The following is a 16040-nucleotide window of genomic DNA, read 5'->3' as shown; positions in this document are numbered from 1 at the left end:
CATTAACTAATTGACTTGAAATAATAAGTTCTAATCCTAGATCCGTTTGAGTTGTATTTTATAGATCGACTATCCATTTACATTATGTCATCGAGTTAATATTTAAAACATTATACCAACGAGCCAATGCTTGAAAGCAATGGCGGTGCCGATAGACATTATTAAAATAAAATTTTATCATATCTCAATCGATAGGTTAACACCCAATTCAAACGACCGTCAAATTTTAACAAAAAATGATGAGTTTGAAATATATAAATAATTAAATGATTATTTTATAACTTTTAATTATCATAAGAATCAACAAAAACAACGTCATATAATTAAATGAACATTTTATAATTTTTAATAATAAAAAATTTAACAAATCAATAATCTATAATAAATAACCATATGTGTATTTTACTGTATATTTTATTTATTTATTTTTACTAGGTGGGATGGGAATCTTTCTAACTAAATTAATAAAGTTTAGGTCAATAACACACATTTCAAGAAGAAAAAAAATCTGTTTTTTACTTGCATGAGAGAAGAGCCACATCACCGGTTATGGAACTCACGCACCAAATTTAAATAAGGTGCTCGTTGCTTTCCCCACCCTTCATTAATGTTTGGGATTCCATAAATCCCTCTCTTCCTTCTCTTCGCTCTTCACTTTACTAAACATATTCCGTGCTTTTGCTTCTTTGTTTCTGCAGATTTTACTCTCAGAGTGAGGTCTTATATATTTTTTTAAATTTTTTTCATCTCTTTCAAGATTTGGGGTTTTTTTGTATCACTTTGATCGAGATAAAAGTAGAATCTCTTCGATGATTCTGTATGCTAAGTCCTAGTTTGTTTTATTGCAGTAGCAAAAGATGTCTGGAAAGGAGTTCACTGTTGATCTGAATAAACCCCTCGTCTTCCAGGTACTTTGTACAATTTTTTGTTCATATGATATAAAATTTTATGCCCGTCCTTGTTTCGAATGGGTCGGCTATATCTAGTAGGTTTGAGTCTTGTAGATGAAGAAATAAGGTTAAGAAGCCCCACATCTTATTTGGATATGTGACAGGTTGGTCACCTTGGAGAAACTTACCAAGACTGGGTTCACACCCCTATTATGACCGAGGAAAGTCCTCGGTTTTTCAAGAGTGATTTCATGGAGGTACCGTAAAAGCATCCATTTTCGCACATTTGTTCGTGTTCAAACGATCGAGCTAATGTTCCCCCCCCCCCCTGTTTGCACATGAAACGCAGATGTTGACTCGGACTGTGTGGTGGGTAGTGCCAATCGTATGGCTACCGGTTGCGTTTTATTTCATCAAAATGTCGCACACCATGGGTCTCCCACTTCCCCTAGTGGCCATACTGTCGGTCATTGGGGCCTTCGTGTGGACATTTCTCGAATACTGTTTTCACCGTTTCCTTTTTCACCTCGACACAAATAGTTACTGGTTAGTTCTTTCCTTTGGTGCTTGCAACACAATTCTTTTACTAATTATTACTCAAACGTGATGGGTTTTCCTTTTTGGTACGAATTCATTGACAACTTTGTGCAAAGGGGGAACACATTTCACTATCTCATCCACGGTTGTCACCACAAGCACCCTAACGATGGACTAAGGCTTGTGATTCCGCCTGCAGAAGCTGCTATACTAGCCGTAATGGTACGTATACGTTTTTCTTTAATTTTATGCTTCCTTCATAAGCTACACACATTACCAGAGATTTATGTTTGATTCAATAACGATACCAAAATTAATATATCATCCCTTTTTTAAATTTTAGGTAAAGTACATCAATGATAATACTTTATCTAGTTTTTAGATTTTTAAAATTTATAAAATGATCTCTTAATTATAGAATATTATTTTGTTGAGTTTATTGATTATTAAAAATAATAAAATAGTCATATGACTATTTCATATATTTAAAACTTGTCATTTATTTTTGTTAAAAAATATGTTTTAACTAAATGTTAAATTGCTTATTATATTATGATAAAATCTAATCGTAAAATTTTAAATAATTATCAGTTAACATGTTAATATCAAACTTAAAATATCATCATTTTTTAATGAAAAAATACAAGTTTAGAACATATAAAATAATTTATAACTTTTAGTAACAGATAGACTTAATAAAATAATACTCATAAGATTATTTTATAATTTTTAATAATCGAAATACTCAATAAACTAACACCTTATAATTAAAAAGATTATTTTTGTAGTAATTTTTAATAATTGATAAATTTAATAAAATAATGTAACGTGCCATCATTAAATTTGAAGATAAATTCGATGGGTGATAAAATAATAGTTCTTTCCCGTGTGATAAGTGTCCTTACAATATAATGAAATAAAAATTTGTACGATTAAAAAGTTTATATGACAATTTTGTACTATGTACAAATCAACATAAATTATTTACACTAAATTGACATCTTTTATCTCTATCCACCAGTTTTGGAATCTATATGGCATTTTATTCCCTCTCTCGATAAGACCCGTTATGTTCGGAGGTGGACTGATCGGATACGTTTTATACGACATGATCCATTACTACGTTCACCATGGCCAACCCACCAAACCATCCATCAAAACCCTCAAGGTAAGACACTAACAAATTCAGTGGTGACTGTGTGTATTTCCGGATGAGCATCTAAAATCTAAATTTTATTATGTTATTGTTCATTGATTGCATTTATCCGAAAATTGTACTTGTGTTTGTTTTATATAAATAAAAAAATTATCGAACATTTCGACAAGAGTCTTGTCATGTAACAGCATGCTTGGTTATGCAGAAATATCACTTGAACCATCACTTTAGGATTCAAAACAAGGGCTTTGGGATAACTACAACGTTATGGGATAAGGTTTTTGGGACCCTTCCGAAGACGAAGGCAGCTGAGAAGAGTAGATAGAAAAGTGACAACAAAGCTGCGGGTATGCATGATTTGTTGGGTACGGTTCTGTAGTCTATGACGGTTGGGTGTCGTGTTGCCTTTTTCTTTAAGCTATATGGGGTCTATGTTGTCGTACTTGAACTGTTTGTCTTTAGTAATAAATGAATGGGTGTTGAACATGTTTGTCCGTCTTTAGTAATAAATGAATGGATGTTGAAATCATACATGATAATTAAATTTTTATTTATATTATAAATAATTACTTAAAGTATATCATTATTTTTTATTCAACTATTTAAAGTGTTTTTGGTTAAACTAAGTATTTAATTTTTTTTATCAAAATAAGTTTTAAAAGTATTTTTATTAAATAAGGATCTGAAATATTCTTTAAGTTCACTTGTTAACTTTTTTTAAATAAGATAAAAAATATTAAATATTTTATGTATTTATTTTGATTAAAAAACACTTTAAGTACCTGAATAAAAAATAATATACTTTATGTACTTGTTAGTAATATAACCCTCAAGTTTTTTATAGTTTAAGATAATTTTAAGATAATTATAATTTGAATTTGGGGTTTTAAAAAAACCATCTTATTTTATTAAAATCAATGAAAAAATAAAATAATAACTTCTTTTATATAATTCCGCTTAATTAACGATTTTATACCTGCTTTACGGTATATATCATAATTAAAAAAATATTAAGTCAATAATTAGTAGTATGCTAATAAAAATAAGTATTGAATTTAAAAATAGGAGCGAAGTGAGGGATCGTGTCTTATGTTTGGAGATTGAGAAAAACGTACGACTCTTAAGTTGTTAAAGTTAAAATTGTGGGTAAACTACCTGTTTTAGATTTTTGTTTTTTTATTTTATTTAATAATTTTTTTTAAATTATATTTAACATTATATTTTGTTTCTATTTTGATGTCCGCCTTTAAGTTTGATCATTAACTAAACATTAGTTTGATCACCCTATATTCATCGGTCCGTAGAGCTCTTGATCAACACACATTCATTAACACAAAAATTTGGGGTGTTACACTCACCTTTAATTACAACTAACGATCAAAAGTATTTCTATTCCAACTATAAGTTGCAATTTTCGGTTACAATTTGCGTAAGACTAAACTCATACACGCTCAATATGTTTTTATTTACTTGGTACACAATGTACGCTATTCATCAAACAACAATTACACCTGATAAAAAGGATGATATTGTAAGTCCATCCGACATCCCCAAGCCACTCACTTCCGAACATAAAACCGTTGATATGTCTTCCACAAAACACATCATAGGCAGCTGCAAACTAAAGCATGTTTGGCCAAGTGCTTTTGTTATCTATCCACTCTTCTCTGCTGCTTTCGTTTCCGTTACGGTCCCAAAAGCTGTGTCCCATAAAATCGTGCTGACCCCAAGGCTCTTGTCTGGATTCCTGAAGTGATGGTTCAAGTGTTGTTTCTGCATTCAGCATTATATGCTCTCATCAACCAACAAAGAAGCCCCATCTAAAACATGTTCTTTTTTCGTTGTAAGTAATTGGAACTGATTTTTTATAGAAATATGAGACTAGGTTATCACTGAATTGTCAAATTAAGTCTTTTTTCGTCTAGCACGAATCAATCGACCTCAATGGTTAAAGAGATGACTGTTATCTCTAAAGGTCACGTGTTCAAGCACGACATCTACAGGGGTGTTTGAACGTTCACTATCAAATGATTAAGAATTTTTCAAACATATATTACCCTATAATCACCGTAAAATATTAAAAATAAAAGTCTTATTCGTCTAAATTTTGAAGTTAGTAACTTGATCCCTTCTATTGTCTAATCCTAGTTATGCCCATGCAGTCCGTTTTCATCTTTTTTATATATATATTTTTTTGACAAATTGTAAATCTAATCCTAATCCTATCTAAAGGGGAAAGAGGGCCCTAGGGAAGGAAGGAAAGTGCTCCTAGCGACTTGGAACCCATGACATGAAGGGAGACTCTAGGGGAAGGAAGGAGAATGCTCCTAGTGACTTGGGACCCATGACCTAAGAAAATATGAGCAAACAAAGATGAGCAACTTGATTAACCGTCCAAATGTGAATATTGACATTAAGATGTGGGAGTCTAATTAAATTTTTTATTACTTTTAAAGGCTTAACGAGAGTTTTTCATTCTTTAGGACTAAATTAAAAATATTCAAAAAATATAGCATAATAAATTTCTTACAATTTTTAAAGGGACCTAATCAAAGTTTTAAATTTTGGAGGATTTATTAAAAATTTCTTATTTTATGTATGTCGGGTGGCTCTCATCATGTGTCTGCTTGTGATATTATACTTAATTTAGAGATAGTACTTTATATATATATATATATATATAATTATAGTATCGATTAATTAATTTATTATCTAATTCAAACTGAATATTATTAGATTCATTATGAAGATAATTCATTTAATTTAGGTTGCTCTATTCATAATGATTTGGTTGAGATTCTTAAATTTATTAAAAGGACTTAACATTTCATCTTATTAAACTCATCGATAGTTGATAATTAGAGATTTAATTGTTAAAGAAAATGACACAAGACAACATTAGCTTACCTTAAGATTTTAAGGATTTGATTGGTGGGCTGGCCTCTGTGTAAGTAGTAGTGGACCGTATCAAAGATCACATACCCAGTCAATCCTCCTCCCAACAAAGCATATCCCATGGAGAGAGTGAATAAAAGCCTACACACGTACCAAAACTGATAACAAACACAATTAGTCAGTGGATTCAAAAATATTGTTTATAATATATATATATATATATATATTATTAATAGAATAAGTATAAATGAAATTTCAATGCAAACACAACCAATAAAATAAGTAACTAATCTAAAAATTTAGATTCCAATAAAATAAACAAAATTTGTACATACAATTAGGACAAATATAGCAACTTCTAAAGGTGGATACACAAGGCGTAGGCCATCCATAGGGTGCTGGTGGTGGGAGCCATGAATGATGAAGTTAATGGTGTTTCCCCTTCACACAAAATTGCCGATCAACTAGGGTATCATTCGTAATATTTTTATGTTCGATTATATAACTTTAAGATCAAAATGTAAGATTATTGTCATATTATTATATATATTCTATTAAATTATATTATACGGTATCTATTTCTACTTGTACGTGATATAAGTCCCAAGAGAAAGAACGAACTAATAACTCTTTGGGTGCGTTTGGTTCACGGAATATAAAATTACATTTGAGAATAAGATTACCGGAATGTAGCATTAATTTGGGAATGTTGTATTATCCTTTATGGTTTGCTTACTAGAAATATAATATTACATGTTTGGTTGGAAGAATATAAGATTATTTGGATGTATATTTTACCAAATTATCTTGTGATATATATTATTTTAACAAGTAAAACTTTAATATTATAAATATTTGAATGAAAAATTATAAAATATTTTAATTATTATGCTATCTAAGTTTTAAAAATACATTTAACATTCGGTTTTGTTAATCGGCGGCGATACCAACTTTAATGTTAGTTGCTAACTTCGGTATTCTTTATTGTCTCTTTCTTTTCTATATGTATTTTTTTCCAATAAGTTTGCATGTGTTGCACGTTTTCATCTGTCTTTATGACACATTTTCTTATACTTTTTGATTTTTCGGTTCTTTGGCCATTTTTTTCGTTTATCTTTTTTTCTTCTAAGGGTTGATTTGACATCACCACGATTGATCAAGATGTCGCTTATTCTAATATCTTGTTGATATTCCTTGTTTTGGACTCTCGGATTGAATTTGGATACCCAATTGCGATCATGGATAGCTTTTCACATCGCTCGAGTCTGATTTACGGTTTGTCGGTGGTATTTCAATAACTTGATCCCCTTTTATGGTTCGTTTGCGATGCAATCAGATCTATTTGTATCTATCTTTGTTCGAATTTCTTGATTAGATTTAATCTTTCCTTATGATCTTTATGTATCTTAAGTTGCTAGTTTTGTTTCACTGATTATAGGAAATTTTCCTAATTATGTTCTTAATTTATGATTGTGATCATAAATCTTTATTGTAATTTGAGATATTTTCTATTTTGAATAAATTAGGGTCTGTTTGTTTTACTGAAAAAAAATTCCAGAAAATGAATTATGGAAAATGAATTACATTTTTGTAAAACAATTTTCAAAAATAATTTTCTGGTGTTTGGATGATATTGTGTAAAACATTTTCCGTCGTTTGGTAAATTTTCCTGAAAACATTTTTGAAATATGTTTTAGTGAAACAAACACATTACTATTTTTTTTTAATTTTATATCTTTTATTTTTATTAAGTTAATTTTATAAGTATAATTTTTTTTTTAATTTTTATAAGTGTATAATGTTCTTAAGTAAGATTACAAATAGTATAACAAGTTAAGGAAGATAGTTACGGATTTGTTTTTCTGGACAATACCAAGCACACTTGTGAATTTGTCTTCATCAACAAAATGTGATTGAATAATGAGAACATACAAGGAGTTTAAAATAAAATTTGTGTGTTATTTTATTATATAACTTATAATAACCTAAACCCTAAACCCTAAAACTACGTTGCTAACAACAAAACATAAAAAACAAAACATTCTTGCTCTACCGCAATTAAGCAAAAATCCTAATTGTTTCAGTCACTCTACGCAAACTTGCATTATTCACATAACAAGATCACACGTGAACAAATAACAAAACAACCGAATAGGTGAATTATCATACTCTTAATTATTCTTACTGCTAACTTACGAAAGGATAAGAGACTTCACAGATATTTAAAACATGTTGTTTGTAAACAATTGAAGCCATGTATATTTAACATATGAATCTAAGCAGTGGACAGTGGAGTTTATCATCCACACTTAAGCCAACCCTACTTATATGACATCCATCCAAGAATAAGTGAATTACCATACTCTTGGGACACTATCTCTTCATATCTTTGAAAAAGTATGAAAGATTACAACACATCTCTTTCTTGGTCATAATCACCATTGAAACAAAAACAATTGAATTTTATCAACACTCCAACCTTGCAAATTCGACCACCACGTCCTGTTCATTGCCTTCAACACTAAAACTTCTTTGTAAAATATCAAGCTTCTTGTGCGTTCTTCATAGTAAGTTTCTTCTGGTTGTTGAAATTCGAGTCTAATAGAGAACCGATACACATACTCAATACTTTCATCTCTCGAGCCTTGCTTCATGAACATTTTTCAGAATTTACAGTCCCTAGATTGATCACTAGCCAAGTTAAACATATCGTAAAAAAGAGAATACATTTACAAACAATCATCAATAGATTAACTGACTCTTGATCTTCAACAATCATCAATACATTTTCCAGCCAATGCATAATCCTCATTCTAGCCAACAATTTATTTAGCAATCATCAATACATTAACTAATTCTTGATCTTCAACAAAGTTGTGAAAACTCTTTCTATAGTTAAATACAACGGCTACTTTCAACATTTGATCTTATAAAATAAAACTTTAACCTAATAACACAAGGCCTAAAAATTGACAAACAAGCTTTAATCTCAGCTTATAAAATGATATGATCATCAAAAGTACAAGGATCATCCACTATCGCCAAATAATAATGCAAAATATGTGTAATGACTCGTAACCCAGACAACATTTAATTTTTTGTGTTAAAAAAGTGTAAATTTCCACTACAATATCAACATGCAATACATGGTATATATGTGCGTTGGTATCGTATACAATCATGTTAAAAAAATTGCAAACATAGAAAAAGGAAATGAATTTAAGGGATAAAAAGGCATAAAAATGGAAAATAAGGGAGATTGCATTAAAAAAAAGGTGAAAAATGAACTTGAAGGAGAAATAATGAAATTCCTTAAAGAGGGAGTAGCAGAGCACAAAGAAGTTGGATTTGGTGAACAAAGGATTCAATACCCATTGTTCATAGAAGTCTATTTTCCGATTGTGAACGGGGAGAGTATCGTCGTTATTTCTTTTCTGTAAACAAAAATATTAAGAAAAATTATACATAAATAAAAGGAAAGAAGAACAGAGAAGAGACTTCAAAATCGTCTGAGCTGTTTTCCTCAAAGAGGAAGGGATGTTGGCGTTATATGATGAGGTTTTGGTTTGTTAAAGAATTTGCTTTGAGTGAAAAATGCTTTGAAGAAGAATGAAAAATGACTTGAGGATTTTATTCGGTAAGTTGTTTTACACAAAAACACGGGCTTTTCCTTTGACTGTAAATCAATTTACATTCACCAAAATCTTTTACATCAAACAAACACAAGAAAATGTGTAAAATTTTCCGTAAAATGATTTACTGCAAATAAATAAACCCTAGTTTCTTCTTTCAAAAAATAATACATTTAACATATAATTAATATCATTAATATATCAAACTTATAATTTTAAATTATTTTCATAAGTATCATATTTATTTATATAAAATATAAAATAATATTGTGATCTCAAATGGACAAATATATTATTTTTAATGTATAAGATCTATTTTTAATAACTTAAAATTAAATATTATTTTAATATTACTTTTTTACAATAATAATATTTTCACCTCATAAAATTATAACATTATTAATATACTAAATATTAAAAATATAAAATAATTTTAATTACTCATATTTATCAATATTTTACTAAATTAAATCTTTGTATATTATTATTATCAAGTTTATAATTTGGAGTAAAACACGAAGAATAAGAATTGAGAATGATCTATATGATTTTTTATTATTATTTCAGGGATATTTGTGTCCAAAGTGATGGGAATTATTCATTACCTACATTCCTACCATTTTAACCCAAAAATACTACTATTGATAATAAGTTATTACCTGATAATGATTTTTCTGTGAACCAAACATGTGAATACAATTCCGGAAAAGATCATTTCTCTCGATAATGATCTTTTCCGTGAACCAAACGCCCCTTTGTGTCAAGGCGAAAACTAAAGCGATGCAAACAATATTCGATAAATGTCCATGCAAAGGCCCAAAAACAGACAATATGACCATTAGAGGAAGTGTAAGACCCATGGTGTAGGACATTTTGATGAAATAAAACGCAACCGGCAACCATACGACTGGCACAGCCCACCACACAGTTCGAGTCAACATCTGTGTTTCATGGTCAAACAAGGGAAAAAACGTTAGCTCGATTTTCATCCTTCGAATACGAGCAGATGTGTGAATACGGATACTTGAACAATGACGGTACCTCCATGAAATCATTCTCGTAAAACCGAGGACTTTTCTTGGTCAGCATAGTAGTGTGAAGCCAGTCTTGGTAAGTTTCTCCAATCTGACGAACAGTGGCGGATCCAGAAATTTAAGAATGAAGTCTAAAATTTTAATTTTTTTTCTTAAAAATAATGAGTATGCAAAATTTGTAATATTTTTCTTTTTTTCCTTAACACAGTAAGCTAAATTTAATCACATTTCCAAAATAATGGGATGCACTTGACCTCTATAGGGGCTTAGTGCATGGTGACCAACCTGTGCCATACAATCCAAATTAGAGGTGAAGCTTTACGAATATTATTTCTTCGACTACCACACATTCGAAACAAGAATAGACGCATAATTTTATGTAGAAAATATACCTGGAAGACAAAGGTTTTTTCAGATCAACAGTGAACTCCTGTCCTGCCATCTTTTGCTACTGCAATAAACAAGATGCAAAAGCACAGAATTATGTTTAGCGAAGTCAGTAAAGAAAAGGAAGAGAGCGTTTTATACAGAGGGATCCTTTATGGCAATCTCAAACATTAATGAACTGGTGAAAGCAATGAGAACTTTTTTAAAATTTGGTAGGTTAGTTGTAACGAGCTTTGCTGGTTATACCACTCTCCATCAAGGGGAGAACACAATTTTATATTAGGAACGAACTTCTAAATTTTAGGAGGGGACGAATTTATAAAACTTTAAGAGCCAAAAACTGTTGTAATTATTAAAACAATTGACAGAAAACGAAAACGATCGAAAAAGAAAATAAAACATATTAAATTTACGTGAAAAATCTAAAAAAAAAACAGGAAAAGGAGATTTTTTATTATATTGAAGAAGTACAAGATTTGTTTAAACAATAACATATCTTTCCCAATATACAAAACATTACCCCCTACTTTCTGTTTATAGGGATAATAAACCAAGGAAACTTGCATAGAAAAAAAATCTTACTCTTACTGAATTTTCTTTCTTGATCAACATTAAGGCTGCAAAAGGATTAAAGTTCCAAACGGATTATATTGCTTAGTCCGCCCTGCAGGTCTCACATTTTTATCATTGACATGATTGTAACTTCATAGCTTGATCAAGAAGAAATTCGGTCATAACTCTAACAAAAATAGATTTCAATAGAAAATGAATAGAAATAAAATCAAAATTTTTATATATTTTAAATATTTTCTTTGTATTTTCTATTATAAATTTGTTTTCACGTTCTTAAAATTGTAAAAAACTTTCTTATTTTAAAATTTTATAAATTTATTCTCTAACAAGAAATTTTATGTCCGTCTCTACCACCACCACAGAGTTCGAGTCGGCATCTGTTTCATATTTTAGTATAACATAATTTTTAGACACCTCATATGTTTTAAATTTTAATATTTTAAATAAATTTAGGGTGAATACAATATTATATGTTCAAAGAATCTTAATCATTTGACAATAAAAACTCATATTCCTGGTATACTTTGTGCTTGAACTCGAGACTTCATGGAATAACAAAAAGTTTCTTAACTACTAAGAACGCTTGGTTTATACCATATGTTTAATATTTAAAAAAAAATAATTAAATCCATAATATAAAGTATTAGGTACCCAATTATCTTCATATAAAGACATGCTACACATATTTTTCTCAAAATCTATTCAAGACCTTTTATTTACACATACATATATCGCAAACTGTAAAAGATACCCAAAAATATCGCCGTAGCCAATGGCCAATTGGGTGAAGCGTGGCATTATAAGCTCTGACCGAGATCGTGTAAATTTAAGGAGTTGAGGAATTGACGAGAAGAAAAGATTTGTAAAATTTATAGTTAAAAGATAAAATAAAATAAAAAATAAAGTTAAGGGATTAAATAAAAAAATGTATCTAAAAATAGGAATTGAAGTTATATAGGTATTTTATAGTGGTAGAGCAACATGTGCTTCAAATTTGTTTAAAATAAACTTAAAATGAATGATGAATTGAAGAAACTAAGAAATCATGTAAAATTGATGGACTAAATTGAAAAAATATAAAATTTATTATCAAAAGGAAGAATTGAAGATACATAGGTATTCTAAAATAGGTTAGAGCACATAGTTCAAATTTGATAAAAATCCACTTAAAATGAAGAACTGAAAGAATAATAAAAAAAAAACAAAATCATAATATTATCAAAATACTCCATTAAATTTCTAATTTTTTTTTGACTCAAAATTTTTAAATTTTAATTTGATTTGACCACAAAAATCAACTTGATAGTTTGAATATACTCGAACAATTTAAATAACTTAAAATTAAAAAAATCGAACAAATCAAATTTTATTTACTCCTAGAAGGAGTCATTCACGAAGTTACCTCATTTATTTGCAATAAAGGCGACAGTTGGGTTTTTTTATGGTGATAGTCGTTGTTGTTATGTTTACCAAAAGGTTTTATATTCTCAAGTTTTTCATATAATTGATCTGTTGAAAATTGACGGGACCTTTGAAGACTGTTTTAATGGTAGTATTAACTTTTTAATATTTTAAGGGTAGTGTACACAAATGGTCCCAATTATATGAGGTTACTTTATTAAGTTTTTCGATATTTAAAGTTACAAAACGATCTTTCAATTGTAGTGTGTTGTTTTGTGGAGTCCCTCGACAATTAAAAGTTACAAAATGATCATTCAATTATTCATTATGTTCCAAACTTGTCATTTTCCGTTAAAAAATTGAAGGTCGTCTAAGCTAGATATTAACATGTTGACTGAGATATGATAGTCATTTGAGATTTTAAGATCAAATTTTGTCATATTTAGTCAACAAATTAACGTCCAACTCAAGCTGCCATAAATTTTTTAGTGAAAAAGAACGAGTTTGAATATAATGAATAGTCAGATGACCATTTTATAATTTTTAATAGGCGAGCGAGTCAACAAAACAATGTCCTATAGTGGGAGCATTTTGTAACTTTTAATAGTCAAGAATTCAATAAGGTAGCATCCTATAGTCATAGGACCATTTGTGTACTTTACACTGTTTTTTAATAATTTATAATTTTATAGATTATGATATTTTATATATATATTTTTTAAAAAATTATTAATGTTTTAGTAACTTATTATTACTATTTAAAAATATTTTAATTATTTTATTTTTGTATTTTAATTTAAAATATTTTATTTTAAAAAATCAATTTAACCCTTAATTTTAAAAAATAATTCTGCATAGATTAATATTAGGTTAACCTTTAAATATTTATATTTATACCATTCATTAAATATTTATATTTCTACCATTCATCAAATTATAAATACAACTTATAATATCTACACTTTAATTACATGACCTTTTAATACTTAAAACACTGATATAATTAATCATTCTATTTTATGACATATTTATGGTAACATTATACATATGTACATATAACTATTGATTTTAATAGAACATAATCCACACAAAACCGAGATGAAAGTACAAACGTAGAGTTATTCAAATTTTAATGCCTTCAACAAAAGACATGATAGGCTACGGTGCAAATTAAAGTATGGTTGGCCAAGTATCTATTTGCTCTCCTCTGCTGATTTGGTTTTGGGTAGGGTTTCAAAAACTCTGTCCCATAACGTCGTCGTCACACCAAAGCCCTTGTTTTGAATCCTAAAGTGATGGTTCATGTGATATTTCTGCATTCAACAGTATATGCTCTAATCAACCAACAAACAAACAACATTGCTCCATCTAAAACAAGAAACAAAATACTTCTAATTACGTTGCATTTTAGTTTTGTTTTAGTCACCCGTTGTTAAAAAATTAACGATGATTGTGACATGTCACCATAAGATAATATCACATCACTATTGAAGAAAATAAAAAAAATTATCATGTCAATAATTTTGTTAATTTTTTTAATGTTGTGTGATCAAAACGGAACCAAAATGTAATGTCAGATATGATTTCAAAAAAAAAGTTATGTGAAAAAATAGAACCATGAGAATAAGTGGGTGACTAAATACATAATTTTACCTTAAGACTTTTAAGAATTTTGCTGGTCGGGTGGCCATGGTGTAAGTAGTAATGGGTGGTATCATACATCACATATCCACTCAGTCCACCTCCCAACAAAGCAGATCCCATGGACAAAGTGAATAAAAGCCTACACAGGTACCAAAACTGATAATACATGAAAATTAACATGTTATTATTGGAATTAACCCAAAATCGAAGTTTCTTTAATAAAGTTAAGAGAAAATAAAACAAAATCAAATTCGAGTTTCATTATTTTTAAATTATATTTATTTCATTTCGATCTTATAACATAATTTCCGAATTCATCCCTAATTATAAAACGTAGGAAGAAAATGTAAAGCAGGATATGTACATACCATACCGAGAACTATTGCAGCTTCTAAAGGTGGAATCACAAGGCGTAGGCCATCCATAGGGTGTTTGTGGTGGAAGCCATGGATCAGATAGTGAAAGGTGTTTCCCCTTTACACAAAATACTATATCAATTTATTCATCCTCTATAATATACTTTTAATTTTTAATCCGTGATTAAAAAGAATGTTGTGCTCCCTAAAGGTCCTAGATTTAAGTAGTTGTGTATGTGTATTATCAATTATTAAGAAAATTCTAAATATATACTACCTCCAAACTATTCATATATATTGAAGTAATATTTTAAAACTCTTTAAACATATTTCTGTAAAATATTTTAAATTTGCTTTTATTCATTTAAGTTAAACTAATTAATTCTAAGGTAAAGTATACAAATAGTCCATCGACTATCAAAGTTACATAATGATCCACTGACTATAAGGTGTTGCTTTGTTGAGTCACTCGATATTAAAAGTTACAAAATGGTCATCTGACTATTCATATTTTTCAAACTCATAATTTTTCGTGAAAAACATGTCATTTGAACTAGACGTTAACTTTCTAACTGAGATATGATAAAATATGATCCCATAACCAATTGAATTGTATAGTCGTTTGAGATTATAAGATTAGATTTTATCATATCTCAGTCAACAATTTAACGTCCAACTCAGACTTTCGATAAATTTGTAATGAAATAGGACGATTTTGGAACATTTCAATAGTTGGTGACCATTTTGTAACCTTTAATAGTTGAGGGACCAAAAAAAGCAACACCCTATAGTATGGGGACCAATTTGTAATTTTTACTACTCAAAGGACTCAACAAAGCAACACCTATAGTCCAGGGACCATTTGTGTATTTTACCCTTAGTTTTATTTAAAGTTATGATTAATTATAAGCCCAAAGAGAAACAACTAACCAGTAACTCTTTGTGACAATGTGGAAAAGGAAACGATGGATACAGTATTCAAGAAATGTCCACACAAAGGCCCCCGAAACAGACAACATGGCCACTAGGGGAAGTGTGAGACCCATAGTGTAAGACATTCCGATGAAATAAAAAGCAACCGGCATCCATACGACCGGCACCACCCACCACGTGGTCCGACTCAGAAACTGTATCATATTAAACAAGGCAAAGAACCGTTAGCCCATTTCTTTGACCCGATTCGAAATTAACCCAAAAAATATTTGTATATTACCTCCGCGAATCCGCTTTCGAAAAACTGGGGGCTTTCTTCGGTTAGAATAGGGGTGTGAACCCACTCTTGATAAGCTTCTCCAAGGTGACCAACCTTAAAACATTCTTCAAACACTCAAAACTCTATGATAGTCCATAATCAAGACGTAACTGTGTTAACTTCAAACACTCAAAAGTATCAACTGATTAATTTTAGTTCAGGTATTGTTAAGGTTTATTTTGGTACGAGTCTCCTCATACATAATGAATTCGTATACTTATGAATAATTAAATCTTCAATCATGTATGACGAATTAGATATGCTTATATGAAACTCAAAATAA

The 16040-nt window shown here is 29.5% G+C and overlaps 2 protein-coding genes across 2 annotated transcripts; one reads left to right on the top strand and one right to left on the bottom strand.

Annotated features, from left to right (window-relative positions):
- The first annotated feature begins 607 nt into the window (after nucleotides 1-607).
- LOC120196061 (dihydroceramide fatty acyl 2-hydroxylase FAH1-like) lies at nucleotides 608-3069 on the top strand. Its single transcript, XM_039197954.1, has 7 exons — nucleotides 608-717; nucleotides 849-908; nucleotides 1055-1147; nucleotides 1240-1436; nucleotides 1544-1649; nucleotides 2449-2595; nucleotides 2789-3069. Exons 2-7 carry the CDS (start codon nucleotides 858-860, stop codon nucleotides 2906-2908), a joined length of 714 nt encoding a protein of 237 aa, XP_039053885.1. The 5' UTR covers nucleotides 608-717; nucleotides 849-857; the 3' UTR covers nucleotides 2909-3069.
- Nucleotides 3070-4172: 1103 nt separating this feature from the next.
- Nucleotides 4173-15660, bottom strand: LOC120196053 (dihydroceramide fatty acyl 2-hydroxylase FAH1-like). Its single transcript, XM_039197944.1, has 5 exons — nucleotides 15436-15660; nucleotides 14518-14623; nucleotides 14159-14305; nucleotides 13721-13818; nucleotides 4173-4258 (listed from the first exon to the last, which is right to left on the bottom strand). The coding sequence occupies exons 1-5, from the start codon at nucleotides 15639-15641 to the stop codon at nucleotides 4237-4239; spliced, it is 579 nt and encodes a 192-aa protein (XP_039053875.1). The 5' UTR covers nucleotides 15642-15660; the 3' UTR covers nucleotides 4173-4236.
- Between the last annotated feature and the right edge of the window lie 380 nt (nucleotides 15661-16040).

Source organism: Hibiscus syriacus, unplaced genomic scaffold (assembly GCF_006381635.1).
Source record: "Hibiscus syriacus cultivar Baekdansim isolate YM2019G1 unplaced genomic scaffold, ASM638163v2 tig00117026_pilon, whole genome shotgun sequence".
Classification (NCBI taxonomy): Eukaryota; Viridiplantae; Streptophyta; class Magnoliopsida; order Malvales; family Malvaceae; genus Hibiscus; species Hibiscus syriacus.
The sequence above is the reverse complement of the archived record's forward strand: the minus strand, read 5'-3'. Positions and strand labels throughout refer to the sequence as shown.

Bases quoted from the DNA above. Each gene is read 5' to 3' on its own strand.
- LOC120196061 (XM_039197954.1), top strand. From the start codon at position 858: ATGTCTGGAAAGGAGTTCACTGTTGATCTGAATAAACCCCTCGTCTTC. The intron at 1,148-1,239 runs GTACCGTAAAAG...CATGAAACGCAG, and splicing joins TCAAGAGTGATTTCATGGAG to ATGTTGACTCGGACTGTGTG. The intron at 2,596-2,788 runs GTAAGACACTAA...TTGGTTATGCAG, and splicing joins CATCCATCAAAACCCTCAAG to AAATATCACTTGAACCATCA.
- LOC120196053 (XM_039197944.1), bottom strand. From the start codon at position 15,641: ATGATACAGTTTCTGAGTCGGACCACGTGGTGGGTGGTGCCGGTCGTA. The intron at 14,306-14,517 runs GTATGTACATAT...ATGTATTATCAG, and splicing joins CTGCAATAGTTCTCGGTATG to TTTTGGTACCTGTGTAGGCT. The intron at 4,259-13,720 runs ATCAGCAGAGGA...AACGGAAACGAA, and splicing joins GAAACCCTACCCAAAACCAA to AGCAGCAGAGAAGAGTGGAT.